The sequence below is a fragment of the Carlito syrichta genome, unplaced genomic scaffold (genome assembly GCF_000164805.1).
Source record: "Carlito syrichta isolate Samal-C Ts95f unplaced genomic scaffold, Tarsius_syrichta-2.0.1 Scaffold303629, whole genome shotgun sequence".
Lineage (NCBI taxonomy): Eukaryota > Metazoa > Chordata > Mammalia > Primates > Tarsiidae > Carlito > Carlito syrichta.
This window is the reverse complement of record NW_007247725.1, coordinates 84950-112447: the sequence shown is the minus strand read 5'-3', so window position 1 is coordinate 112447 and position 27498 is coordinate 84950. Positions and strand designations below refer to the sequence as shown.

General features: G+C 51.7%; 2 protein-coding genes across 3 annotated transcripts in view; one reads left to right on the top strand and one right to left on the bottom strand.

Moving 5' to 3' along the window:
* The window catches only part of EXOSC5 (exosome component 5), an 11947-nt gene extending 7458 nt beyond the window's left edge, over positions 1-4489 (bottom strand). The window contains exon 1 of the mRNA XM_008058799.1: positions 4196-4489. Coding sequence (XP_008056990.1) covers positions 4196-4358 — 163 coding nt within the window. The 5' untranslated portion in view covers positions 4359-4489. The remainder of the gene's footprint in view (positions 1-4195) is intronic.
* Positions 4490-4807: 318 nt separating this feature from the next.
* Positions 4808-27417, top strand: BCKDHA (branched chain keto acid dehydrogenase E1, alpha polypeptide). 2 transcript variants are annotated; one of them, XM_008058800.1, is made up of 9 exons: positions 4808-4954; positions 14251-14433; positions 14532-14618; positions 18428-18536; positions 22870-23031; positions 24920-25126; positions 25727-25868; positions 26082-26253; positions 26889-27417. In XM_008058800.1, the coding sequence occupies exons 1-9, from the start codon at positions 4847-4849 to the stop codon at positions 27057-27059; spliced, it is 1341 nt and encodes a 446-aa protein (XP_008056991.1). In that variant the 5' UTR covers positions 4808-4846; the 3' UTR covers positions 27060-27417. The 2 variants fall into 2 exon arrangements, with proteins under 2 accessions (XP_008056991.1, XP_008056992.1); XM_008058801.1 differs by lacking the exon at positions 22870-23031 and having other exon boundaries at positions 4809-4954.
* Positions 27418-27498: the final 81 nt, after the last annotated feature.

The window sequence follows — 27498 nt, the reverse complement described above, 5'->3', positions numbered from 1 at the left end:
TCAGGCAATCCACTCACCTCGGCCTCCCAAAGCGTGGGATTACAGGTTGAGCCACCGAGCTCGGCCCTCTCTTTTTGAATCAGAGTCTTACTCTGTTGCCTAGGCTGGAGTGCAGTGGCACACTCATGGCTATCACAGCCTCAATCTGCTGGGCCCAGGCAATCCTTCCACCTCAGCTTTCCAAGTAGCTGGAACCACAGGTATGCATCACTGCATCCAGATAATTTTTTGGTTTATGGTACAGATGAGGTTTCGCCAAATTGCCCAGGATGGTCTCAAACCATGGGCTCAGGCAATCCTCTTGCCTCCACTTTCCAAAGTTTTGGGATTACAGATGCGGGCCACTGTGCTTCGTGTGGAACACACTTTTCAAGGTTCTGCTAGAGGACTCCCCCCACTCTAAGATCCTGTGAGCTTGGGGTTTTAGAACATGGAAGGGGCTGCTTTTCTCCTTAATTCCTGGATTCTAAGACATTTCAGGTATCTGAATTTGGCAAGAGAGCTAAGGCTGAGGGAAGGTCCCTGGTGGGGCCCATTTTCCCTGGGAAGCCCAGTTTGCCCTCACACAGGTGTGTTTAGCTCCAGGAGGATCTGCCCAAAAGGGGGAAGTCACCCAAGCAAAACTAGACTCTTCCTGGGGTCTTTGTTCCTGTCACTCCAGATAAACTATGGGTGTTCCACGTGAGCACCTGAGTCCTTCCCCTCCTTTCTCGCCTTCTCCAGGTCATGCCTCCAGCATTCCCTCCTCTCTCCACTCCACATCCATCTTCAGCTTCTGCCCCACTTATCTGATCTTCTTACAGCAAACTCTTGAAGAGCTGTCTCCACTCGCTGTCTCTTCATCCTGTCCTTCTTGACCTCACCGCTCCACAGCAGCAGCTTGAGAGTGTCACCACTGACCTCCAAATGATCACCCCTCCTGGGACCCAGTCTCTCAGTAAGGTTGAGATGGTGGGCCAGGCCTTACGTCTCAACACGCTCTCTTAACCCCAGGTCATTACCCTCTCCTGGTTTCTCTCACTTCTCTAGGGGCTCCTTCTCAGTCTCCTTTGCTAGCTCCTCACACCTTCCTGAGCTCTCAAGTTGGAGGGACCAGGACTTCTCTCTCTCTCTTTTTCTTTTTTTTTTTAAGAGATAGGGTCTTGCTCTGTTGCCCAGGCTGGAGTGCAATGGTGTGACTCTAGATAGCTCACTGTAACCTTGAGCTCCTGGACTCAAGCAATCTTCCTGCCTCAGCCTCCGGAGTAGCTGAGACTACAGGCACACACCATCATGGCTGACTAATTTTTTTTGTAGAGAACAGTTCTCACTATGTTGCCCAGGCTGGTGTCAAACTCCTGGTCTAAAGAGATCCTCCCACCTCACCTCCCTAAGTGCTAAGATCACAGGCATGAGCCACTGCGCTGGACTCTTCTCTTTTCTATCTGCACTCACTTTATCCAGTCAATAGCTTGAAATACCATCTATAGCCAGAGGGTTCCAACTTGGGTCTCTCTTCTGAATTCCAGATCTGTATGTTCAACTTCCAGTCCGACATTGCCATTCTGATGTCTACTTGGCACCACAAACCTAATGTCCCAAACTAAACCCCTCATCTTCCCCTATGACAGCTGATCTGGGCAGAAACCTTGGTTATCCCTCATCACCTTTTTTCCTCATACCTACACCAAATCATAGGTGAATTTTGTAGGTTTGCCTTAAAATACATCCAGAATCCCCCCATCTCCACTGCTCCCCACTCTGGTCTGAGTCACCACCATCTCCCCATTTCCCCCATTCTCCCTAGTCTACACTGCAGTCACAAGTTTTGTTAAAACACATTGGGATCATGTTACTCCTCTGCACAAAACTTTCAATGGCTCCCACCTTATTCACAAAGCCCTACTTGAGTGGCATTCCTCCCCACTATCTCTGACCTCCTGTCTTTGTAGGAATCCAGCCACACTGGCCTCCAGACTGTTCTTCAAACATGTCAGGCAAGCTCTTGCCTCAGGGCCTTTACCCCTGCTGTTCCTCATGCTTAGTATGCTCTTCCTTTTGGTATCTTCAGGGTTTGTTCCCTACCTTCAGATCTGTATTCAAATGTCACCTTCTTAGTGAGGCCTTTCCTGACTGTCCAATGTAAGACTGCAACTCTCTCCAGTACACTGTATTTCCTTCCTCAACTAAATCTTTCTCTACATCATTTTGCCATATATTTTACTTAATTATCTTGTTCATTTTCTGTCTCTGCCACTAGAATGTAAATGCCATTAAAACAGGGCTTGGATTGCCTGAGTCCGCGGGTTCGAGACCTGCCTGGGCAGCGAGACCTCATCTCTACAGTAAATCAAAAAATCAGCCAGGCGTGGTAGCGCGTGCCTGTAATTCCGGCTACTTGGAAGGCTGAGGCGGAAGGATCACCGGAGCCCAGCAGGTCGAGGCTGTGGTGGCTGGGAGCGGCCACTGCACTCCAGTCTGAGGGACAGAGTGAGATTCCAACTCAAAAAAAAAAAAAAAAGCAGGGCTTTTTTTTTTGAGTCAGAGCTTCACTGTCACCTAGGCTGGAATACAGTGGCATGCTCACAGCCATGGCAGCCACAACGAGCTGGGCTCAGGTGATCCTTCTACCTTTATTTGTGAACAGTGAATAATTTTATTTGGGAATAATTTTTGATTTATTGTAGAGACGAGGTCTCACCAAGTTGCCCAGGCTGGTCTAGGCAACCCCTGGAATGCCAGTCCCTGGGCTCAGGCAGTCCTCTAGCCTCTGCCTCCCAAAGTGTGAGCCACTGCGCCAGGCTAGGGCTGGGATTTTTATCTGTTTTGTTCATGCCTAGAACAGTATTTAGCACAAATACATACTGTTCACAAATAAAGGAATCAATGAAAACAGATTTTGAACCTACGTAAAAGGTAATCCCCAAGTGAGGGGACTGATGTTTTTATGCAGGTGATCTCCAGGCCCACCTTCAGAGGCATATTTACCTGACTCAGAAAGTTAATCTAGTTTGAGATATTTAGCTAGAGGAAGGGGATGCTTGCCATATAGGTAAGACCTGCCCCAATCATAGGATATGTACTCCTGTGGAGAGATATGTATCCCAATCAAAGGAGTATTTACTCAGTGAGGTGGGTGTAGGGGAGATATTTCTCAACCCAGGAGGGGACCTTTCACCTTCAATCTGAGGAGTATTTATGTTGTTGAAAGATCCACCAGTCTAGGGCAGGGGTCCCCAACCCCTGAACCGCAGAGCAGTTCTGGTCCATGGCCTGTTAGGAACAGACCCCACAGCAGGAGGTGAGTGGCAGCAAGTGGAGCTCTGCCAGCTTGTCAGATCAGTGGTGGCATCAGGTTCTCATAGGAGCATAAACATTATAGTGAACTGCTGCAAGCAAGGAATCTAGGTTGTACAGTCCTTATGAGAATCTAATGCCTGATGACCCCCACCACCCCCTCCGTGGAAAAACTGTCTTTCACAAAATCGGTTCCTGATGCCAAAGAGGTTGAGGACCGCTGGTCTAGGGAGTGGTGGAGATCTGCCATAGTACAGGATATTTAGGCAAATAAACAGGTTTACATCAGTCTGAGATGTATGGACCCAGGGTGTGTGTGTGGGAGGCGGAATCTAGTCAATTCTGGCAAGGTAATTTTCCCTATTCTTTTTTTTTTGAGTGGGAGTCTCACTCCGTTGCCCAGGTTGGAGTGCAGTGGCACGCTCACGGCCACCACAGCCTCGACCTACTGGGGTCAGGTGATCCTTCCGCCTCAGTCTTCCAAGTAGCTGGAACCACAGGCATGTGTCACCACGACCGGCTAATTTTTAAAAATTTATTATAGAGATGGGGTCTTCCCATGTTGCTCAGGCTGATCTCGAACCCCTGAGCTCAGGCAATCCTCTCGCCTCCGCCTCCCAAAGAGCTGGGATTACAGGCTTGAGCCACCGCGCCCGGCATTTTCCCTATTCTTAAATATTCATTTTTAGAAGGGCGGTCTGCTCCTCCTCTCATCCTGAGAGACATCTACCAGGCTGGATCTATCTTCTCCCTTCTAGTCTGGAGGAAGAGATGTGTGTACCCCAGCGTATCTAGTAGTATCCAACCGGATGAGACAGTTACCAGTTAGAATCACCAAGAGATGGGCACTCCGTTGCACAGTACACAGCAGTCGCTCTCCAACAAAGACCTGAGTAAACGGGATCCGGGCAGTACTTACCTTGCATGAAAGAAGCAGAGCCATCCGGCCGCGACAGCAGGTTCTGTTCGCAGGCCAAGTGCCTGAGGCTGCAACCGGGGCCCCGAGGGCTGGACTCTGTTCCAGGCTCCGTGTGAATCTTGGGATCAGCATGCATCACCCCCTCCATCACGCCTGGTCCCATGTGCGACTGCGACTGCGACTGTTGCTTCCGCCCAGTAGCGCGCGCTTGCGTACAGGCTGTAACCAGTGCGCATGCGCACACCTGGGCCACCCGAATTGGCGCCCGCACGTGGTTTAGCGTTTACCAACAATTTGGCTCCGCCCACTCCCGCCTCCTAATCCAGGCAAAGCCATTGGACGGCGGAGAAGAGGGGCGGGCCTCGGTTTGCACTTGTTTTACCCGAGGTCCCCGGGCCCTAAACCCCTGAGGCCCTGGTCAGGTTGTCATCTTCATTGCCTGCTACAAAAGCAACTACAATGAGGCAGTCGAAGTAAATTTTGCCAAGATAGATTGTCTTCTCCATCATGATAAGCGTCCTGTCTACCACTGGGCCGAAAGAAGATGGTTTTCTTGTGAACGTGGTGCCGGCATTTGAGTCAGGCTCATAAAGGGGCAGCCCTCAGTCTATCCTAGGCGAGGGGCGGATCACCTAGTGGTTATTGGCCAAGATGGCGGTAGCGATCGCTGCGGGCTGGGCCTGGAGGCCAAGCCGAGGCTTGGGTCAGGCTGCCCTCCTGCTGCTGCGGCGGCCTGGGGCTCGGGGGCTGGCTACATCTGTGAGTACCTGGGGCCCCAGGGAGCTTTCCCTAAGGCAGAGTAAAGGATCCCTGCAGATCAGAGTGTGGGATTCCTGCAGGGTGTGAAGGAAGCGGCTGTCACAGAAGGGAAAAGGATTGGGAGAGGACACTCAAGGGAAGGACTTCCACTTCCTTAGGAGGGGAAAAGCGAGGCAGCCCCTTTGTGGGTCCTGAGGGAGGGAGACGATCTGGAGGAATGGGGGTTCCTCGCTAGTTGCCATCTATCTCCGGAGGAGGCCTCTTGGAGGGACAGGGGAGGGCGGCGAGGTCTTTTCCCTCAGGGTTGGAGTATGAGACCGACTTTGTAAGGGGGAGACTTTCTTCTGGGGAAAGAACCCTCTTCAAAGAGGAGAAAGGCGAGATTAGGTCCCCGTGACGGGCTTTTATAGGACCCTGCATTTCTTTGTTCCGTTGCCACAATTCTAATTTTGAAATTAATTGTATAATTGTTTGATTCCTGTGTCTCTGATCGGATGTCAAGACAGGGATTTCGTGTATTCTGGACACTATACAGAGGAAGGAGATGATTAGTAAGTATTAGTTGGACTAATGACGGGAAGAAAAGGAATGAGAGAGGTCCAGACAGGACACTTTGCCCACATTTATTAGAAAGACTTGAGAAAGCTTTGCTTCTTGCCAAAAGGGTCAGAATCCCTTAAGGTGGATACTGCTAAGGGCAAGATCGCATTGTGAAAAATCTAGTTGGAAGCCCCTGTTTAGAGGGGGAAGAGGCGGTGGGCTGCAGAAGCACTTTGAATTAAAATTTGACAGGTGAGAGTAGTGGTTAAGTGGATGGGTTTAGATTCCTGCTGAACTACATTCTAGTTAGGTAGCCTTGGGCAAAGGACAACACCTCTCTGGACCCAATTTCCATCTGCAAGATTCTAACAGTGGTCACCTCGTATGGTTGTTGTGAAAATGTAATATGTAAAGTGTTAAGAACTGGACTTGGCACAGCATAAGGGCGATAGGAATGTTGGTCAGTGTTGATAGTGAAGGTGGAGGGAAGGGACAGAAACTGACCTTGGACATGGAGAGAAGAAAGGAAGTGTCCTTGGGAGGACTTGGGTTGGGGGGTGATAGAACAAGATCTTGTGGGATTGGGGGTGATCCTTTGATCCCCAATCCACAAAGAAGGGAAGATGGAATCTGTAGAACCGGGGAAGATGGTGAAGAGGATGGGCCAGGAGTGGGGCATGGGTGCCTAGGAAGGGAGTCATTTAAGGCAGGTAAATGCAGAAGGTTGCAGGAGCAGTGTGGGGGTAGGGTAGTTTCCTGCATTTGGGCAGTTTCCTTTCTGCTCTTTTTTTTGGGGGGGGAGAGGGGGCCATTAGTTCCTCACAGCTGATCTCAGTCCCAGGAGCCCATTGGCTGGGCATTTGAGGCGTGAGGTGGGCAGGACTGGGGCAGGCTAGGGAAAGGCAGAGGTCATTCATGGCTGATTAAATCTCTCCCTCCTGGCTCAGTGTCCCTGTTGCCTGCCTTTCCTCTTGCCTCCTGAAGGGGAGAAGTAGCTACTTTTCATTTAGTTACATACTTTAAAGTTTGTATTTTTCACTGTTTTTCTCCCTCACTTGTGTTTCTCCCACCTGTTTTAAAATTTAAAAAGCCACTGCTTTTTGAATGGAGGGAACAGATAGTAGCATTTAGTCAAAAAAGATTTTAAACCAGGGCTGTCCAAAATACATTTTTTTCAATAATGGAATTATTTTATATTTGCACTGTCTGGTACAGTAGCCATTAGTCATACGTGGCTATTGAACACTTTAATTTTTTGAGTCAGAGTCTCACTCTGTCACCCAGGCTGGAGTGCAGTGGCATGATCACAGCTTACCACAGCCTCAAACTCCTGGACTCAAGTCATCCTCGTACCTCAGCCACCCAAGTAGCTGGGACTACAGGCATGTACCACCTAATTTTTTTGGGGGGATGGAGTCACCCAGACTGGAGTGCAGTGGCACACTCACGGCCACCCCAGTAATGACCTGCTGGGCTCTGGCGATCCTTCCGCCTCAGCCTTCCAAGTAGCTGGAACTACAGGTGCATGCTACCACACCTGGCTAATTTTTTATTTATTGTAGAGACGAGGTCTCGCTAAGTTCCCTGGGCTGGTCTTGAACCCATGGACTCAGGCAATCCACTTGCCTCGGCCTGCTAAAGTGCTGAGATTACCTGCTGAGCCATAATTTTTTAAATTTAATTTTTATTTCTTTGTGGGACAGTGTTTTGCTATGTTATGTAGGCTGGTCTCGAACTCCTGGGCTCAAATAATCCTCCTACCTCAGCCTCCAGAAGTGCTGGGATTACATGCTTGAGCCACAGCACCCAACTGGAACACTTTAAATGTGGCTAGTGGGACTGAACAATTGAAATTTTAATATTCAGTTTTAAATTTAAGTTTAAGTAGCCACAAGTGCCTGGTGGCTGCCAAGTAGGTTGGTGCAGTTTTATTAAAGTGGAAGTAAAGATAGTGATGGGGGTGGAGATGGAGCTTGGGAGAATATGTGGTTTTGGACAGATTGGATTACTGCAATTTACTGGGACAGGTCTGAATAAGAGGAGGGGCGAGGCTTTCTTACTCTGTCCCTGCCTTCTTGCCCCTCCTCTGCCCTCCCCCTTAATTGAATACCCTGCTCCCTCAGGAGGTTTTTGCCTGATTTCCACCTTCCTTCCTCTTCCTGCTATAAAGCAGATGTTTTAGTACTCAGGGAGAAGAGGAGGAAGGAAATTCAGATTGTTAAGGAACTGTGAGTCAGTTTTCTCAGCCAGGCCTGGGCTTGGTCAAGCCATTTCACCCCTCTGACCCGCACAAGTGGGGTGCATAAAGTCCCTATCCTGTTGGAAGTCAGGGGTTACCTAGCGCTTGGTCTGTTCTAATTATCAGGCTCTTTATTTCTTGAACCAGCTGCTCAGGGGAAGCCTGCCTGGGGGTTTCAGTGCCCTGTGTGGTATCTCCAAGTGGCAGGTATCCAGTGTGTATTGTGGAATGAATGGAGATGGTCATTACAGATCTAATCATATGGGTCCACCTCCTCCTTGCTAATGTCTTCAGAAACTTGGCTTCTTTTTTCATATCATGAAGTATTTCATATCATGGTTTACAATGCCAACTCACAGCCATTATTCTATTTGGTTTTTTTTCTTTTTCTTTCTTTCTTTTTTTTTTTTGAGTTGGAGTCTCGCTCTGTCGCTCAGACTGGAGTGTAGCGGCATGCTCACGGCTACCACAGCCTCAACCTGCTGGGCTTAGGTGATTCTTCTGCCTCAGCCTCCCAAGCAGCTGAAACTATAGGTGTGCACCACCACGCCCGGCTAATTTTTCTTTATTTATTGTAGAGACGAGGTCTCACCAAGTTGCCCTGGCTGGTCTTGAACCCCTGGGCTCAGGCAATCCTCTCGCCTCGGCCTCCCAAAGTGTTAGGATTACAGACTTGAGCCACTGTGCCCAGCCAAGAAAATGGTTCTTATGAAGCACTTACTCCATATACCAAGCATGCAGTAAGAGCTCAAGAAATGGGAGCTGCTGCTTTTCTTCAGGGCCAGTGAATCTGGTGTGGTCATGAGTGATTCAGGAAAATGCCTTCTCTTGGGGCTTTTTGGTGCCTGGGGGAGCCTAGTGCTGCTGGAGCCTTGGACCCTGGGGCCCAAGAATGCCTGACTAATCTTCACACCTCTCCCTCCAACCAGATGTTCTGGGAGGGGGAGGCCCAGCCCTTTGCCATTTGAGAGCAGAGTGCCTGGGAGCTCAGGAGAGAGTGGGCTTTGGTGATTGTAGCTGTCCTAGATATGGAAGGCTCAGAGTTACCTTGCACCATCTATAAAGCCTTCCACGCTCTGGACCCAACCTTTCTTCCAGCCTCCTAGGCAGTGGTAGTCAGGCTGCGGGCTGCACATGCTAGTGTTGCTACTCATGATCTGTGTGGCTCTGGACCCCTCTGAGCCTCAGATATCACCTCTTCTGGATGGAGAGGTGGTAATAGGCATGCCCACCTGGATTCTGTATGGGTTTGGTGAGCACATGCGCATAAACAAAGTGCTTTAAGTGGCACCGAGGCACGTAGTTACTCTTGTTATTAACCTGGTCTGGCTGTGCTGGTCTTGTGTCCCAGGGTGGCAGTCATTTTCTCGCTGGGACTGAAGCGTTTTGACTCCTAGCCTCTGCCTGGCTCATTCCTACCTGTCCAGCAGGCCCCGGCTAAACTCCTCCCTCTTCAGGAAATGTTTTCTGGCGCTCCATCTGATGCTAGCTAGTGAAATGTTCCTCTTAGTGCTACAAGCCTGTGAGGGTGATGTTATCTCCATGAAGCAATACAGGTTCAGGGATGCTGGCTCCTGCCCAGCTCTGCGTGGCTGGAAGGGACAGAACCAGGATTTGAACACTAGCAGCTGGGCTCTAGAGTCCCTCATCCTACCCACCTGGTGGTTACCAACTATGATGCATCCTGCCTCCTCTGAGATCACTTCTCTTTTTCTTTTTTTTTAATAATTTTTTTTTAAGATAGAAGTGAGGTCTCACATTGTTGCCTAGGCTGGTCTCGAACTCCTGGGCTCAAGCTATGATCTGCCTCAACCTCCTAAAGTGCTGGGATTACAGGTGTGAGCCACCATGCCCAGCCTTTTTTGTTTGTTTGTTTAGTTTGGTTTTTTTTTTGAGTTGGCGTCTCACTCTGTCACCAAGGCTGGAGTGTAGTATCACCATCACGGCTTACTGCAGCCTCAACCTCTTGGGCTCAGGCAATCCTCCTGCCTCAGCCAACCTGAGTAGCCGGGACTACAGTCACATGCCACCTCCCCCAGCTAATTTTTGCTTTTTTGTAGAGACGAGGTCTCGCTATGTTGCCTAGGCTGGTCTTGATAATTCTTTTTTTCAATTTAAAAATTTTGCTTTACTTATTTTTCTAGGTGAGTCAAGTGAAGCAGGGGGAAGAAGATCTCCCTCTTGGTTATAACTTGTGTGCTCAGTGTTTCTCATTCATTCCTCCCTGACTCCAACCCTCAGTTCAGGGCTGACTTGGAACAAATGTTCAGCATCTACCTGTTTGAAAGAACAGTCATCAAATACACTCATGTTTGTGAAGTGTTTATGTGCCAGACACTGGGCTGAGCAATCTAATCCTCATGATAACCCACGAGATAAGTATTCATACCACCCTCGGTATACACAGGAGGAAACTGAGGCTCAGGGAGTTTCTATTTTTAAAAATTTTACTTATTTAATTTTTTTTAGAGTAGTGGTCTCACTACGTTGCCCCAGCTGGCCATGAATTCCTGGGCTCAAGGGATCCTCCAGCCTCAGCCCTCCAAGTAGCTAGGACTAGCAGTTTGTGCTATTGTATGGGGCTCAGGGAGTTTTAGTTTCACAATCAGGAGATGGGGACTGCTGGAAGTCCATGTGTTAACCGTGGTGCCTCAGGGAGTGTCCTGCTGAGCATTTAGGATTCCCACAGGCCTCCTGGGTTTTTCCAGCCTTGCCTCACCTGATCTGAGGGGTGTGATGTCCTCACAGGACTCCTCCAGTCACTCTGAGCTCCTTCCAGCTCCCATGAAGAATATGCCATTCCTCACTTTTCCACAGGGGCCACCCGGGTACCTGCTGGGCAGTCTGGACCATCTAGAGCAGGCAGGTGGTGCTTTCCTGTGCGGTGGGAGAAGACAGAGCTTGAAGGCTTTGTGTAAATCTGTGCGGCATTCTCCATTCATTGTAAATCCCCAGCCACCAGGATGAGTCCCCCCACCCCCACCAAAAATAGAAGAAAAAAAATGGGTGGAGTCACATCCTTCCTCTGCAGCATCTGACCACCCACTCACTCCCCGATGGAGTGTTTCATCAGGACCAGGCGCCGTGCTGAGCCCTTTGTGAACTCCATGAATCCGTGCAGTAACCCTAGGGTAGGGACGATCATTATCTCCACAGCTCTGGAAAGAAGGGAGAGGAGGGCACAGCCCATGCCCAACTCCAGTACATGGGGCACATGGTCCCCCCAACTAGCTCTCCCGCTTCCAGAGGCAGACATTCTGCCCTGACACCTGGTGTGTTCTCAGACCCTGTCTTTCTGATCCCTGCTGACCCCTAGCCTCCCTTCTTAGTGCTCCTCTGCAGACTTCAGTCCTGTTCTCCTGGCACATTGTCTTTTCTGTGCCTCAGTCTCCCTCTTGGCCAGCACAGTTTGTTTTAGAATCCACCTTAAGGTGCAGTCAGTCCTTCTCCCCGCCTCCTTTTCTTCTCATCTTCTGCCTAAGTGCCAGCCATTTCTATTTCTCCCACGTCCTTACCTTCCTAGGTTTTGTTTTTCTCCCTTCTGCCAGTTTTTGAGCATATGACGTGTCCCAGACCTGTGCCAAACCCCTTTGGGCACGTTATCTGAGGAGCTTTTCACCCAGCTCTTTGCAGATGAGGAAATGCAGAGAAACAAAGCGTTTTGCAGAGAACCACATGGGTAAGACATTGGAACCCAGGCCAGTTGGACTGCAGAGCCAGTGACCTTAACCACTCATGTGTTCATTCAGTCATTTCCTGTTCAGTGCCTGCCCGTGAAGGCAACCTGGACGCTATCCTTGCCTTCCTGGAACTGTGTGTGTGGGACACAGACATGAGACAAAGGAATCTTCTAGATAAATACATCGTTTCGCCATGCTCAGGAGGCAGAAGTACTGCAAGTGCGGCAAGAGGCCGGCCGCTTCCTCCTTGCAGGGCAGGGGAGGTGAAGCCTGCCATGAGGTTGTCAGGCCTGAACCTGCCCTGCCGGGGGGGGAGTATAATTTCCTCACAACCACAAATGCAAATAAACGCACACACATTACACCCTACCCTGTTGAAAGCTTGGATGGCTTGTTCAGTGCAGTTAAAGAAAGAGGGGACACACTTGAGCACCCATGTGTGAGATCCAGCTCCGGCAAGCCTGGCCCTTTCAGCTTCTGATGGATATGAAGCTACAATTACTGAGCTAAGAGGAATCTGGGAGTGGTGGGAAGAAAAGACGCAGATGTATGAAAACAGCATGTAGCTGGGCTTGGTGGCTCAACCTGTAGTCCTGCGCCTTTGGGAGGCTGAAGTGAGTGGATTGCCTGAGCCCGCGGGTTCGAGACCCGCCTGGGCAACAAGACCTCATCTCTACAATAAATCAAAAAATCAGCCGGTGTCATAGCGCGCCCCTGTAATTCCGGCTACTCGGAAGGCTGAGGCGGAAGGATCGCCAGAGCCCAGCAGGTCGAGGCTGCGGTGGCCGGGAGCGGCCACTGCACTCCAGTCTGGGCGACAGAGTGAGACTCCAACTCAAAAAAACAAACAAACAAAAAAGAAAACAGCATGTGCAGTGACAGCTGGGGTTGGAGCATGGGTTTTGGGGTCTGAGTCTCAACCCTGCCCACTTTTGGAGCCCAGTCCTGACACATTTTTTTTTGGATTTGTGGCCTGGTGCAGGTTGCCTTACCTCCCCAAGCCTCGGTTTCCAAATCTTCTCAAGGGCAATAGCACATCCCGCCTCACAGGTTCTCTGAGGACTCAGTAGGATCCTGCACGCGAGGCTCAGCCTGGCACACAGCAAGTGCTTCATAAGGGAGCTGTTGTACCATCAGAGTTCAGGAGCTGAGGGATCTAACCGGTCCATGTCCTGCTGAGCATTTGAGCTTCCCACAGGCCTCCTGGGCTTTTCCAGCATGCCTCATCTGATCTGAGGGGTGTGATGTCCTCACAGGACTCCTCCAGTCACTCTGAGTTCCTTCCAGCTTCCACGAAGGACATGCCATTCCCCACGTTTTCTTTTGCGTGTTCCACTGCCTGGAATGCTCTTTCTTTAACTCCTGGTTATCCTTCACCTCTCACATCATATCCCAATAGAAGTCACGCCCTCTTTTCCCTCTGTTATAGGACAATATGAATCACCCTCATTGTTATTGTTTAGCGTTCGTCTTCTCACAGCAAGGACAGATGTCTTGCCTATCTTAGGTCCCCAGAACCCAGCATAGGGCTTGGAACAAGGCAGGTGCTCAAATATTTGTTGAGTGAGTCATTCTGTGCTCTAGCGGGGAGCTGGAACTGGAGTAGAAAGGGCAGTGAAGCATGTGTAGCAGTTTGCCCGCCAGTGGGGGAAGCAGCTTTGTAGTAATGAAATGAGAGCAGGGATGGGTTGTAATAGCCAGGATTTGTTTGAGCATTTGCTGTATGACTTACAGACTTTCTGCGGAACACATTTGTTTTTTTGAGCTGAGGTCTTGCTCCGTTGCTCAGGCTAGAGTGCAGTGGCATAATCACGACTCACCGCAGCCTCAACCTCTGGGGCTCAGGTGATCCTTCCACCTCAGCCTCCCGAGTAGCTGGGACTACAGGCACATGCCATCACACCTGGCTAATTTTTGAATTTTTGTAGAGATGAGGTCTCACTACGTTGCTTAGGCGGGTCTTAAATTCCTGGGCTCAAGCAATCCTTCCACTTTGGCCTCCCAAAATGCTGGGATTACAGGCATGAGCCACTGAGCCCGGGCTGCTGAATATTTTATATGCATGATCTCATTTAAGCCTCACACATTTCCATGAGGTCTTCTCCATTTTGCATACAGGGAAAGGAGCACATGAAGAGGGAAAGTCACTTTGCTCTGTCACCGAGTAAGGGATTGGAACCTAGGCAGTCTGACTCTTAAGAACTCAAAGACTGCACCTCATCAACAAGGGTAACTGTACAATGAATATTTGTATACCTAACCCTTAACTGTACCCCACAATTTTAAAATAAAAAAATTAAATAAAAGAACTCAAAGACTTAAGTTCTATTTTGGGTGACCTCCCTGATGTATGGTATAGGAGTCAGTAAAGAGCCCCTCTGGCTATTTAGAGAGTGCCATGCAGGGGAGTATGTGCCTGTGGTAGCAATGGGAGAGAGAATAGAGGGCATCTGTAGCCAGACCGGAGAGGCCTTGAATGCCAGGATGAAGAGTTTGGGCCTGTGGTAATGAGGATAATAATAACTGCCAGTTCCTGAACTGCCTCCTACTTCACTGAGTCATTTAATGTTACAACAGCCCTATGTGATCGATGTTACCATTTGCATACCCATTTTTCAGATGAGGAAACTGAGACATAGAAGTTGTAGTCACTTGCCCAAGGTATCACAGTGAGAAGGTGGTGGAGTTGGGGTTCAAACCCTGTGAGTCAGGCCTTGAACTTCCCTGGCACCATGGCAGCGTAACCAGTGTGCTGTCCTGCCTGCCACTGTAGTGAAGCAGCAGGAACTTCGGTGCCGCTCCTGACTTGGGTGTCCCCTCTGCCCTCTCTCCCCCAGCACTCCCACAGGCAGCAGCAGCAGCAGTTCTCATCTCCAGGTGACAAGCCCCAGTTCCCAGGGGCCTCGGCGGAGTTTATAGACAGGCTTGAGTTCATCCAGCCCAATGTCATCTCTGGAATCCCCATCTACCGCGTCATGGACCGGCAGGGCCAGATCATCAACCCCAGCGAGGATCCCCATGTGAGAGGCCACTTTCCCCACTTCCCATGCCCCCCAGGTCCCTTGCTCGTCTCCTCTGGTCCCAACTGCCCCATGTCTGTCTGTACCTCCATCTACAGCTGCCCCAGGAGAAGGTGCTGAAGTTGTACAAGAGCATGACGCTGCTCAACACCATGGACCGCATCCTCTACGAGTCTCAGCGGCAGGTGCATGGGCACAGGCCTGGGCAGGGGGGCTCGGAATCACCTGAGGTCCCCCATCTGTGGGTGGGCTGAAGGACAGGGCCCAAGGAGGGGAGATTCTTTTCTGGGGGCCTGTAGAATTCTTGGGGTTCTCTTGGGCATTTGGAGGAAGAGTGTGGGAGAGGTCCTGCCCAAGGGCAGAAGGATGGACCCAATCACTGGAAACACCACCTGTGTGCCTGACTGGGACCTACCTGGGCAGGGAGGAAAAGCCCTGATGACCCTCCCTCTTGGGGGTTCACAGGCCTGCGAAATAGGGTGGACCCACAGTGCTTTGTGGAGTACCCAGAGATCACCTTAGGCCCATGCCAAAAGTGCCTGTGATCCTCAGAAGTCTTAATATCAGGGCAAAACAATCCAGTCGAACCGATGTCAACAAAGAGGGAATTTGTTGACTCAAATAACTGTACGTCCAAAGGGCCCTGTTTTCAGGCACAGCTGGATCCAGGGGGATCAAAAGGTGTTATCAGACCTTTCCTCTCTGCATGTGTTTTTTCTGTTTCCTTTGCCTTGACTTTCTTCATTTTCCAAGTGGTGGTGGTCTCTGGCAGCTCCTGGTTCATGGAGAGGTGCAGAGAAAAAGGGTTCAGGGTATAGGTTCTGAAGCAAGTATGTAAGGTTGAAGTCTTAGTTCTGCCCCCTTTCTATCTCTGGTCCTGGGAAGGTTGCTCAACCTGTCAGTGCTTTGGTTTTCTTATGTGCACCTACCTCATGAGGCCCGTGAAGATTGATAGTGGCATATGTAATAACTTTAGGGACACCAAAACTGGCATTTAGCTAGTGCTCAATAAATAGTAGCTGTTATTGGTGATGACCCTACCAGCCTTGCAATTCTTTTTTATGTAGCAGTGGAAAGAGAATTATCCTCAGTGTTCCAGCAGAAGACCCAGGACTGGTGCTCATTGGTCAGGGTTTGTTTACAGACCCCACTGTGAACCAATCACTGTGACTGATTGGCCACTCTTAGGCAATGTGCCTGCCCACAGGAACCAAGGGAGTAGACCAGTAGAGCCCGTGCCTCCTAGGCCACAGAGACGGCAGGGGAAGGGGTTTCCATTAGAAAAGGGGGGAGTGTGTTGGGCAGGCAGGCCCTCAGATGTCAGCCATTCCTGCTGTGTCAGAAGAGGGCTGGGCTTGGGAACCTGCATTTGCATCAGGCCCCTAGATACAAGTCTGCATTTGTATTAAGATCCCACTGTGGATACTGAGTGGATTCAGGCGGTAAGCCCACTCCCAGACCTTCCCACTCACAGGAGTCCTATGTATGGGTTACTCAAGTTAGGAGAGTGTCTCCACCCTCCCCAGAACCTTCTTGGCTCCCACTGCTCATAAGATCAAGTCTGGCCCTTCCTGACTGCCCTGTCTTCTTGTTCCACCGTGGCCTTGGTGCTCTCTGTTCCCCACTCCGCAGCCTCAGTGCCAGGCCACAACGCTCCTATGCACGTAGGCTCCTTCCTGCCCCTGCCTGGGCTGTGATCTGATGAGTTTGGGTCCAATCACAGCTGTGACCTTGGGCAGGCAGTTTTCTTGTCTTTGCCTCAGTTTCTTCACTGTATTTGAAAATGGAGCTAACACTAGAATCCACCCTATGTAGGGTAGGGGTAGGAATTCTGTGAGACCCAGCATATAAGTCCCTGCCCACTGACTGACATGGAGGAAGCCCTCGGTAGGATCCTCTCATCAATCAACCTGTATCTGTTGGGATTAATCTTCCTATTCCCAAAAAGTCCCACAAAACCCCCTAACAAATGAAAACAAAAGCAATAACTGAAGCAGATTAGTAGCTTCTGCGCTTGGATAAAAGAAATCTGGAAATAGGTGGTTTGGTGCCACTATGATGTCATTGGACACCCATCCTCCTTTTACTCTTCAGATCTGCTGTCCATAGCATTGGCTCCTGTCTTCTCCAGGGTTCTCTCATGATTAAAATGGCTGCTGGAGCTCCCCCAATCACATCTCATTCCAGGCAGGAAGTAGAAGGAAGGTGCAAGGACAGACATGGCACATCCCAGTTGTCTCCCACTCCCACCTTTTAGAACTTTCCAGGTAGTCCCACCCAGGAACATCTGCTTACATTTCACCATCCTTGTCTTTTAGTTTGGGCAGTTGCTGCCTGTGGTGGAATGGGATCTCTATTAACAGAGAGAAAGTGGGTGGTTACTGGGTTGGCAACAATTAGCCAAGTCCTGTTTCCTCGGAGCGCCGGTCTCAGGCTCCTCCCCACGGTAACCTTGATGGCCCTGCCAGGTACTCAGCACCAGCATCGCCCACACACTTGGCGCTGGAAAGTCAATTAACTTTAATTGGCTCCCCACTTAGAAGAAAGTATGAATTCAACAGTTTTCCCAACACCAGCTGGACAGCCCGGCCTGTGGAAGCGTGGGGGGGTGCTGCTGGCTGCTGAACCCTGAGGAGCAATGGCCATGGGGTATCCCTCAGGGTGCTGTCCAGCTCATTTTGTTTTGCTTTACACATGGTCCTGGTTGACCTTTATCTGTATGCTAGGGGTTCCCCAGGTCTCCGGCCAGACTTCTTGCCAGGGCCCTAGATCTACTTGACTTCTTGCCTTGCATGTCCCACAGCAAACTGCCTGTCTGAACATGACCTCAACGTCTTCCTCCCCTTGTCCATTTCTCAGTGCAGGGCACCACTGACCACCCATCTGCCCATACTGGAAACTTGCATCTCACCCCTTTCTCCTTGCTCTCCCTTGCTATCCTTTCCTTCCCTCTCATTCCTTCTGTCTCTCAGTATTTTGTTAAAAATCATTCAGCTTTTCAGCTGCACTATCCAGGACCCAGGCCCTTCCGCTCTCTACTTCACTTTTTTTGGGGGAAGTTGGTTTTTATCCAGTGCTTGTTGCCTCATGTTCACAGGATGGCTGCCACAGGTCCGGGCTTCATGGCTGCCTGCAAGACAGGAAGAAGGGGGTGGGGCAGGGCTGGCACCTGCTGCAGTGGTCCTTTCTATCCAGAAAGCAAAAGCAGACTTCCCCTGGAGTCTCTGGCTAAAACTGTGCCCCACAGCCACCTCTGGCTGCAAGGGAGGCAGGAACCTGAGTGTGTGTCTTTCCTAGGCTCAAGTTGGGGAATTTGGGAGAAGGGAGCTGGCCTGGGCACTGGTGTAGCCAACTGGCAGGGTGAGTCTGCCACCCCCTTGTACTGCTGACTCAGCCTCTTAAGACTCATTCATCTACTCTTCTTCTGCTTCCCTCTGTTACTAAGCCCGGCCACTGCCCTCTCTCTTCTGGCTGGCTGCAGTCAGCCCTGATGCCGCCAATCCATTCCCCACATGGCAGTCTGAGAGAGATTTCTAGAACACAAATCTGACCACATTGCTCCCTTGAGGAGAGCCGTTGGTGGGAGCCACTGTCCTCAGAGTCAAATCAATGTGTCATTCCCTGCATTATCTGGGTGCCCCCTTATCTTTCTCCACCCCTCTACTCAATGTCCCAGCTCTCTGGACTCATGGTCTTTATTTTCCCTCTGCCTGGAAACCTCCACCCACTCCACCTTTGCTCAGCTGGGCAATTCTCCCTGCTGCTGTTCCGTGGTGGGTGGCTACTTCCTTTGGGTTCTCATCACAGAGACCCAATTACTCTGGCAGTTCTTACCAATCCTCCGTAGTGGTGGGAACCCCAGCGTGGCCTAGCCCAGGGCTGGCCTTTGGAACTGTTGGTTAATGGAGTCATCAGAAGCTGAGAGGGATGTGGATGGTTCTCTGTTGTTGCCTAGCATAACTGAGCCTGGGCCTCCGGGCCTCCCCACCCCCAGGGCCGAATCTCCTTCTACATGACTAACTATGGCGAGGAGGGGACGCACGTGGGGAGCGCAGCCGCCCTGGACAACACAGACCTGGTGTTTGGCCAATACCGGGAGGCAGGTACGTCTGTCTGTGGTTTGGCTCTTTGGTTCCCATTGAGATTCACATTTTAATTACCCCAAGTGCTCTTCCAGGAACAGTATGCCAGAAAGATCTAAGGAGCTGGAGGAAGAACTTACCAAGCAACAAAGAGACAGGCCAGGTATAGGACTTCAGAGGGGGCAGACTTTACTCTCTGAGGGTGGGGAAAGTGTGGTGAAGAGCCTATGCGCAAGTTGTCAGGTTTTGGGTAAGTTACTTCCCTCCTGTCTCTGTCTTCAAATCTCCAGAAGATGATGATGGTATCTGCATTGAAGGGTCACTGGGAGGAAACAGTGAGGCCAGGCCTAGCTGTGGGTATGGCCTGTGCCGTGGACCCCATCTGGCCAGTGCAGGGCTCTCCTGGCCGCTCCTCGGGTGCTGCATGCTTTAGCGAGCCGGAGGGAGTGGGAGGTCCCTGACAGACGGGAATGCAGGGTAGCACCTGGTTACCTGGAAGAGTGGAAAGGAAGGATGAAAGAATAGGAATGAGGAAATCCCTGAGCATTAGTGAGTACCTGTGAGTGAAGGAGTTCCCTGGGGAGCAGTCAGTGGGTGTTCCAGGGGTGGTTGTGGGGGCCCTGCCGGGGAGCTACCCTGTGGGTATCAGTGAGCACCGATTATGCCCGGGAGGCAAATCTTGACCCTTCCTCTCTGATGCTGCTCCACCCTGGGCACATTGCTTAGCTGCTCTGTGCCTCTGTTTTCTTGTTTATAAGGGGAATGGTAGCCATTCTGAAGACACTGTTGGGGGAGTCATGGGACAGTTGGTGCCCAGGGCCTGGCACAGGGCAAGTACTCGGAGTTGCAGGTTGATGTGACTGCGCCTCACCCCGGGACAGCTCTTCAGCAAGGAGGTGGGGCCAGGCCAGGTGGCTGTCCAGAACCCTCAGGGACCAGCATGGCTTCCAATCTACTCTCAGACAGCCTACTCTCACGTTGGACCAGGTTTCCAGCCCCCACATGCTCTTGGAGGGCAAATATCCTGTGATACTTGTCTGAGGCTCAGCATCACTAGTGGGGAAAGCGGGATTTTTCAGCACCAGGGAGCCAGCTAGGCCTCGGTCAGCTGTGCTGAGCACCCCACCTGTTTTTGCTGAAGGAGTTTTCTTTTGTGAGGGCCCTGAGCAGGACTGAGTGAGGCTCGTGGGAATCACAAAAGGCTGTGGGGCTCCCCACACATTGTTTGGGCCGTGGCTACCTCTGTAGGGTTGACTGTCCAGCGCTGAGGGTCAGCAAAAGGTCCTGTGTGTGGGTAGCTGCAGAGGAGGCTCATGCAGGGGCAGGGCATGGAGCAGGGTAAGGAGGTAAGTCAGACTCGTGCTCCAGCCCTGACTCGGCAGGCCTCCTGCCTTGGTGACACTGTTGCCTTGGAGACACTGTGCTGACTTCTTAACAATAGTTAGCGCTTCCTGGGCTCTTGAACACCTAGGTGCTGCTCACGGTACTCTGTAGCATGGGAGGCTCTGTCATTTCCCTTCACGGTTGCCGCAGAGCGAGGGGCAGAGATTGTGTTTTCTCATTGAGGCACCTCTCCCAGCCACATGAGGCTGGCATTACTGTTGCTTCTAAAAGTCAGGTAAGATGGTCATTGGGCCCAGACCACGTGCTCCTAAGGCTGGAGCAGATTCCTTGTGGCAGGCTGACCCAGAGACAACCCTTGCTGTTCGCCATCCTGGGCCGCCCTCCCAGAGCTGTGTGTGGCATGCTGATGGTGGCAACAGCAGGGAGTGGCGCTCAGTAAAAAGGAGTGCTAGGAGGTGGCAGGTGGCAGCTAGAGCAGCAGTTCCCACCGGACCTGCCATGTCCTGATATAAGTCAGCATCCTTGGGTGCTGGGCCCGTGAATCTGCTATTTTTTCAGTCAGGGTTTCACTCTGTTGTTCAGGCTGGAGTGCAGTGACTTGGTCTTAGCTCAGCACAGCCTTCAGCCCCTAAGCTCAAGTGATCCTCCTGCATCAGCCTCCTGAGTAGCTGGGATTACAGGCACATGCCACCATACTCTGCTAATTTTTATTTTTTTTTGTAGAGTCAGCCTGTGTTGCCCAGGCTAGTTTTGAACTCCTGACATCAAGTAATACTCCTGCCTCCGCCTCCAAAAGTGCTTGGGTTATAGGTGTGAATCACCATGCCTGGCCAAATCTGCTTTTATTTTATTTTATTTATTTTAGTAGGAGTCTCACTCTGTCACCCAGGCTGGAGTGCAGTGGCACACTCACGGCCACTGCAGCCTTGACCCGCTGGGTTCAGGTGATCTTTCTGCCTCAGTCTCCTAAGTAGCTGGAACTATAGGCATGTGCCACCATGCCCAGCTAATTTTTTGATTTATTGTAGAGACGAGGTCTCACCATGTTGCCCAGGCTGGTCTTGAATTCCTGGGCTCAGGCAGTCTTCTTGTTTCCACCTCCCAAAGTGCTTCGGCCCCAGTACTTCTAATGTGGGTAGACCAGAGACCAGACCACATTCTGAGGAAGCCTGATCCCATGATCTTGTGTCAGGGCCTTGGTCCTCCTCCAGCCCTCCACAAGGCTCCCCGTTCCCTCTTGAACAAGAGCACCTCCTCTTCTATCTGTTACATATGCAGCATGACCACAGTTTGTGTGAATTTGTATTATGTCCATTCAAAAGCAGGGGACAGAAAATACTAATACTGTAAACTTGTATTAAAGATTAATGTTGAGGTAATGCTGAACACCCTCAACCTTAACTAAAATCTCAAGAAGTGCCTAATTTCAAAGCTGATTGTCCAAGCAGTGCTTAACTGTGTCTATGCTGGTGACTCACGGTGCACCCCTTTAGCTGAGAAACAAACACTTCCTGCTTCCCTTTCTTTGGCTCACTCTTGAATGGAGTGAATTTTGCGTCATGCCAGCTCTCTACTCTGCCTTTTAACAGTTGTGGATTGTGGAGTCAGTTATGGGAGCAAAAATGAGAAGGATGATCCCTTCTGCTTTATAGGGTCATGGTGAGGCTTAATCAAGTTACTCTATTAAAAGTGCTCAGAATAGTGCTTGGCATGCAGTGTTATCTTCATAGTTGTGATGGTTATTCAGGAAAGATGTACTTCCCTTGCCCAAAATGTGACTGCTGTGGAATGTGATCCCTATTAAATCTGCAGCTGAAGACATGTACAGTGAAGACAGGGGTTGGAAACCACTGCACTAGAGAGCTGCTTCTGTGTAATGCTCCTGTCCTCTTACACAGGCTGTCACTGATCCACCGCACTGCCCTAAGTGTAGGTGTGAGGGTTGTCTCCCTATCTAGGTGGAGCAAAAAGTCATAGAGACAGTCATAAACCTCTCCTGTCTTCCAACTTAGCTGGCAGAGCTCCCTTCACCCAGAGAGGGTCCCTTTGATGGAGAGGTGGGAGCCCACTCGAGGTTTTGTTTGAAGAAAGGGTTTTTATTATTACTTTTTGGAGTCGGAGTTTTACTCTGTCACCCAAGCTGGAGTGTAGTGGCATGCTCATAGCCACTGCAACCTGGACCTGCTGGGCCCAGGCAATTCTTCCACCTCAGCCTTCCAAGTAACTAGAACTACAGGCATGTGCCACCACGCTCAGCTAATTTTTCTTGATTTGTTGTTGTAGAGATGAGGTCTCGCCAAGTTGCCCAGGATTGCTGGGCTTAGGCAGTCCTCTTGCTTTGACCTCCCAAAGTGCGGGATTACAGGCATGAGCCACCATGCCCACCAAGAAAGGGTTTTACTGGCATAAACAGGCTAGAGTATTTCCTCTCTAGTCCAATGGATATAGACGGATTAGTGGCCTATACTGTGATTTGATTTATAATGATTTTTAAAAAGTAATTGAATTAGTTAAAAATACTTAAGAACCATAGTTTCTTGTTGAAAGAAAAAAAGATAGCAAGGGCCACAAAGTGAGATTCTGTCTCTAGAAAAACAAAAATTAGCCGGGCTTGTTGGCATGCATCTGTAGACCTAGCTTCTCGGGAGGTTGAGGCGGGATGATCACTTGAGTCCAGGAGGTCAAGGCTGCAATGAGCTATGGTTGCACCACTGTACTCTAGTGACAGAGAGAGACCGTGTCTTACAAAAAAAAAAGGTCTGGCTTTCCTTGGCAGCAGTCAGCTAGTGTAAACACCAGCCTCCCTTGAGACAGGCCTGTGCTTCCAGTCTGTCCCCCAGGTCGTGTGTCTGTGGCACCTGCCTGGTGTTCGTGAGCTTCATGTTTGCTTCCCTTGCTCAGACAGGAAAATGGAAGTCCTGGCAGCAAGGGACTCACCCAGGTCTCCCACAGGACTGGTCTCAGCCCCCTGTACCGCCCACCCAGCTAACCACGGCTTCCTCCTGCCCAGGTGTGCTGATGTATCGGGACTACCCCCTGGAGCTGTTCATGGCCCAGTGCTATGGCAACGTGAACGATCTGGGCAAGGGGCGCCAGATGCCAGTACACTACGGCTGCAAGGAGCGCCACTTCGTCACCATCTCCTCTCCACTGGCCACGCAGATCCCTCAGGGTGAGGACGTGTGCCCTGGGCCTTGTGCACGCAGCATCATGCCCAGTCCAGGCCCTAGCCCTTCTCCATCTCTTCTGGGCGAGCTTTGGGTTGATGCCACCACCACAGCCCTGGTTTGTGCTCCAGATTTCCAAGGTGCCTCTTGTCTGCCACCCTTCAGAGGAGGGCTCTGGTAGTGTCCCCACCCCCATGTGACCACACTCTGGATTTCCCAAACATGTGCCCACTCCATTTGTCAGCTCACATATGTAGCCAGTGTGTTCCGGAGTGTGCCAGGCTCCAGGCACTGTGCTGAGCTTTCTAATTGTCTAATAGGACATTCATCATAGCCAGGGGGCAAAGGCGATTATTTGCTCTTGTTCCTGTTTCACACAGCAAGAACCTATGTCGTGTGCAAGCGAGAGAGTGAGAAAAAAAGAGCAGGAAATTGAAGTCAAAGAGGGAAGTCACTTGCTAAAGGTCACATGGCAGCTTGGGAGAGGAGCAGGAACTCAAAGCATGGATTGTGGGACTCCAGAGTCCGAGTTCTGGCCAAACCCTTGCCTGCCTCAGTCCCCAGAGTCAAGCAGACTCCCCCAAGCTTATTCCGGGTGCCCTGAAGCCCCTACTGTTCAAAGGGGCTTGTTTGGGAAACAGGCCCACCAGGTGCCAGGCCTGGGCCCACACCGTGTGGAGACCAAGGAATCGGACCCTTGTCCTTGTCTGGTGGGAACTGCAGTCTGACTGAGGGTCAGTCTGGGCTCCAGCTCTCTCTGCCCTGGTGCAGCTGAGATGTGTTTGTGTCTCTAGAGGCCTCAGCAATGTGCCTGGCACAGTAGAAGGTGCCACACACCTTAGCTTCTAGCGTGCTGTTTGGGAACAGGGGTAGTTCAAGCCTCTTAGGTAGGAGGTGGACAGGGAAGTTTTCTTGGAGGAGGGTCCACTGGAGCTAAAGGTAATAGGGTTTCCCTAAGGCTGGGCCCTGGCCTGAATCTCCATTTGGGTGCCCACCAAGTCACTCACTTGGCAAGTGTACAGAGTTCCTGCAATGTGCTGGGCACCATTTCAGGTGCTGGGAACAAAAGACACAAACCTCAGCCCTTCTGGTACTGCTGTAGTGGTGAGGGAGAAAGGCAGTAAACAAGATGGAGAAGTAACACCTGGAGTATGTTGTCAGTAGGAAGCCACCAAGCTGAGGAGGGCATGGCGCGGTGCATGATGGAGACAGGTGGGGGGCATTACCGGAGGGTGACACGGAAGTACATCCCGGGAGGGGAGGGGGAGTCACGTAGTCTTGAGGCAGATGCAAGCCTGGTGTGTTTGAGAAGCCGAGCAGAGCCCAGTGGGGCAGGTGTGGAGGCAAAGGCCAGAGGGTGGTGGGACGGGAACAGATAGGGCAGATCGGGTGGGGCCTCGCGGCTTTCTTTTGCCTCTCACCCAGAGTGGTATGGGAGCCTGGGGTGGGGAGGGGTCTGCTGTGGAAGGACTTGGCCTGGCTCACGGAATGGAGTCCTCTGGCTGCTTTGTGGGTAATGGGTTGGAGGTGCGGAGTAGTGAGGAGGCTGCTCAGCAGCTCAGGCGGGACCAGGTGGCGCCTTGACTGTGTCCTGATGATGAGTCTGGTTCTGACTGTATTTTGAAAGTGGAGTGGATGTGGGGAATGACAGGAAGTTTGGAGTCAGAGGTGAGGCCCAAGTTTTTGGCCTGAGCAATTGGAAGGTCAGAGCTTTGATCAGCTCAGAGGGAGAAGGTGAGGGTGGGCAGGTGCTAGGGGACATTGGGAGGTCAGGTGTTTTTTTCCCCTTGGAGCCTGGCAGCGGCCAGCCTGAGCCCCAAACCCTTGGATTGGGGTGTGTGTGTCAGTGGGTGTGTGTCCCCACCCCAATTTACCACCCTCATTCCTCCACAGCGGTGGGGGCAGCCTATGCGGCCAAGCGGGCCAATGCCAACAGGGTTGTCATCTGCTACTTCGGCGAAGGGGCAGCCAGCGAGGGGGATGCCCACGCTGGCTTCAACTTCGCTGCCACACTCGAGTGCCCCATCATCTTCTTCTGCCGGAACAACGGCTACGCCATCTCCACGCCCACCTCGGAGCAGTACCGCGGGGACGGCATTGGTATGGGCCCTGATGGCCCACCCCCAGTCTGGGTCATCTCCTTCCCTCTCCCAACTGCCATCCCTGCCCACCTTCCTCTATTCTCTTCCTGTTACATGTGGGGGGTGGGCAGCATTTGCAGTGGTTGCTGAGGCTCCGTGAGCCCCCTCTTCACCTGTTAGTGCCTTCTCCCTGGGGCCGGGTGAGGGTACCTCCAGGACTACAAGCCCCTCTGGGTTGGGGGTGGGCATGACAAGTCAGTCTGTGGAACTTGGTCGCAGAGGTAGTGAATAGACCGACCATATCTCTGCGTTTGGCTCTGTACCTCCTCTGGTTTCTGCTTCCTGGAGCTTGAGGGTGGGGGAAGAATCCAGCAAGACTGACTTGGGACCGTCCCCAGCTTCTCCACCTTAGATAAATAAGGCCAAGGCCGTTGAGATATCTACTTCCTGGGGTGTCTGGCTCTGGGTGGGTGGCAGGAGACCATGAACTGGGTACTCTTTTCCTCTCCTCTCCTCTGCCTGCCTGTTTCTTTCCTTCTCACCCTATGCACTCCCTGCTGGCTCTGCATACTTTCCTCACCTGAGCCCTGGCCTGATAACCTTCTTTCTGTCCCCACAGCGGCACGGGGCCCTGGATATGGCATTATGTCGATCCGTGTGGATGGTAATGACGTGTTTGCTGTGTACAATGCCACAAAGGAGGCCCGGCGGCGCGCTGTGGCAGAGAACCAGCCCTTCCTCATTGAGGCCATGACCTACAGGTGCCTGCTTCTCCCCACAGGGCCTTCCACAGCTGTGACAGCCACCTAGCGTCTTTCTCATATCGATCACTGTCCCCAAAACATGGCCTCCTCACCCCATGTTGTATCCCCTTTCTTGCCTTCATTCCATTTCCACTCCTTCCCTAGTCCGTCCCCCCCCCCCCACTCCAGGAGGGCCCCAGGCTGACCTTCGGGCTCCCCATCCCTGGGCAGGATTGGGCACCACAGCACCAGTGATGACAGTTCAGCCTACCGCTCGGTGGATGAGGTCAGTTACTGGGACAAGCAGGACCACCCCATCTCCCGGCTGCGGCACTACCTGCAGAACCGTGGCTGGTGGGACGAAGAGCAGGAGAAAGCCTGGAGGAAGCAGTCCCGCAAGAAGGTGAGGCTGCCCACGGCCCAGGGACTGGGAGGCTAGGGGGCTGGTACATTGTGGAGAACTGGGAGGCTCGGGGATAACCCCGGTGATGTCCCGGGTGTGACCTGTAAAGCCAGGCTACTGGGCCCTCGTCTCCTCATCTCTGAAGGGTAATACTGGGGTGCCCACTTCAGTAGGTTGTTTGAGGATTAGGTGACTTAATCCATGTACAGTGTGCGTGCTCTGCCCAGAGCCAGCCTGCTTCCCTCCTTGGCTGGGTCATTAGGACCTGAGAGGTAGTACAGCCCAGTGGTGAGGGTAGGCCCTGGCATCAGGCAGAACTACGCATCCTGGCTCTGCCCCTGATCACATCACCATGGGCAAGTCCCTTCTTTTCTCTATGCCTCGGTTTCCTCATTCCTAAGCTGCCTACTTCTTAGGGCTGCTGAAAGCCTTAAATGAATCTACTTGGTCCAGTGCCTGGTCCTTGCTGAAGACAGAGATGCTGGGATTTGGGGGATGTTAGAAACGATGAATCCTCTCTGTTGTCCAGATGGAAACACAAAGGCTTAGATCAGTTAACCCCTCCTGAGGGCCAATAGGAGGAGGCAGGGCCTGGGTGGAATCCACTGCCTGCCCGCTACCCTGTGTTCCTGCAGGTGATGGAGGCCTTTGAGCAGGCTGAGCGGAAGCCAAAGCCCAACCCTAGCCTGCTCTTCTCGGATGTATATCAGGAGATGCCTGCCCAGCTCCGTAAGCAGCAGGAGTCCCTGGCCCGTCACCTCCAGACCTATGGGGAGCACTACCCCATGGACCACTTTGAGAAGTGAGACCCGCTCACCCCACCCACACCCACCTCAGCTGCCCTGAGAGGTAGCCCCACCTTGCCCAAGCCTGTTCCCTCTAAAATACTCAGGGGCCAGGGTGGTGCCTGAAACCGTAACGGGGTACTCGCTCCTCATCTCTGCTCCTCCAGCCTGTTACATTTGGGGGGCAATTTGCAGCGGTTGCTGAGGCTCCGTGAGCCCCCTCTTCACCTGTTGTTACAGTGCCTTCTCCCTGGGGCAAGGTGAGGGCGCCTCCAGGACTAGAAGCCCCTCTGGGTTGGGGGTGGGCACGGCAAGTCAGCTTGTGGAACCTGGTCAGCAGAGGTAATGAATAAACCTTGTCTCTGCGTTTGGCTCTGTACCTCCTCTGGTCTCTGTCCTGTGGTCTCTGCTTCTTGGAGTTTGGGGGTAGGAGAAGAGGCCAGCAAGACTGACTGAGAAC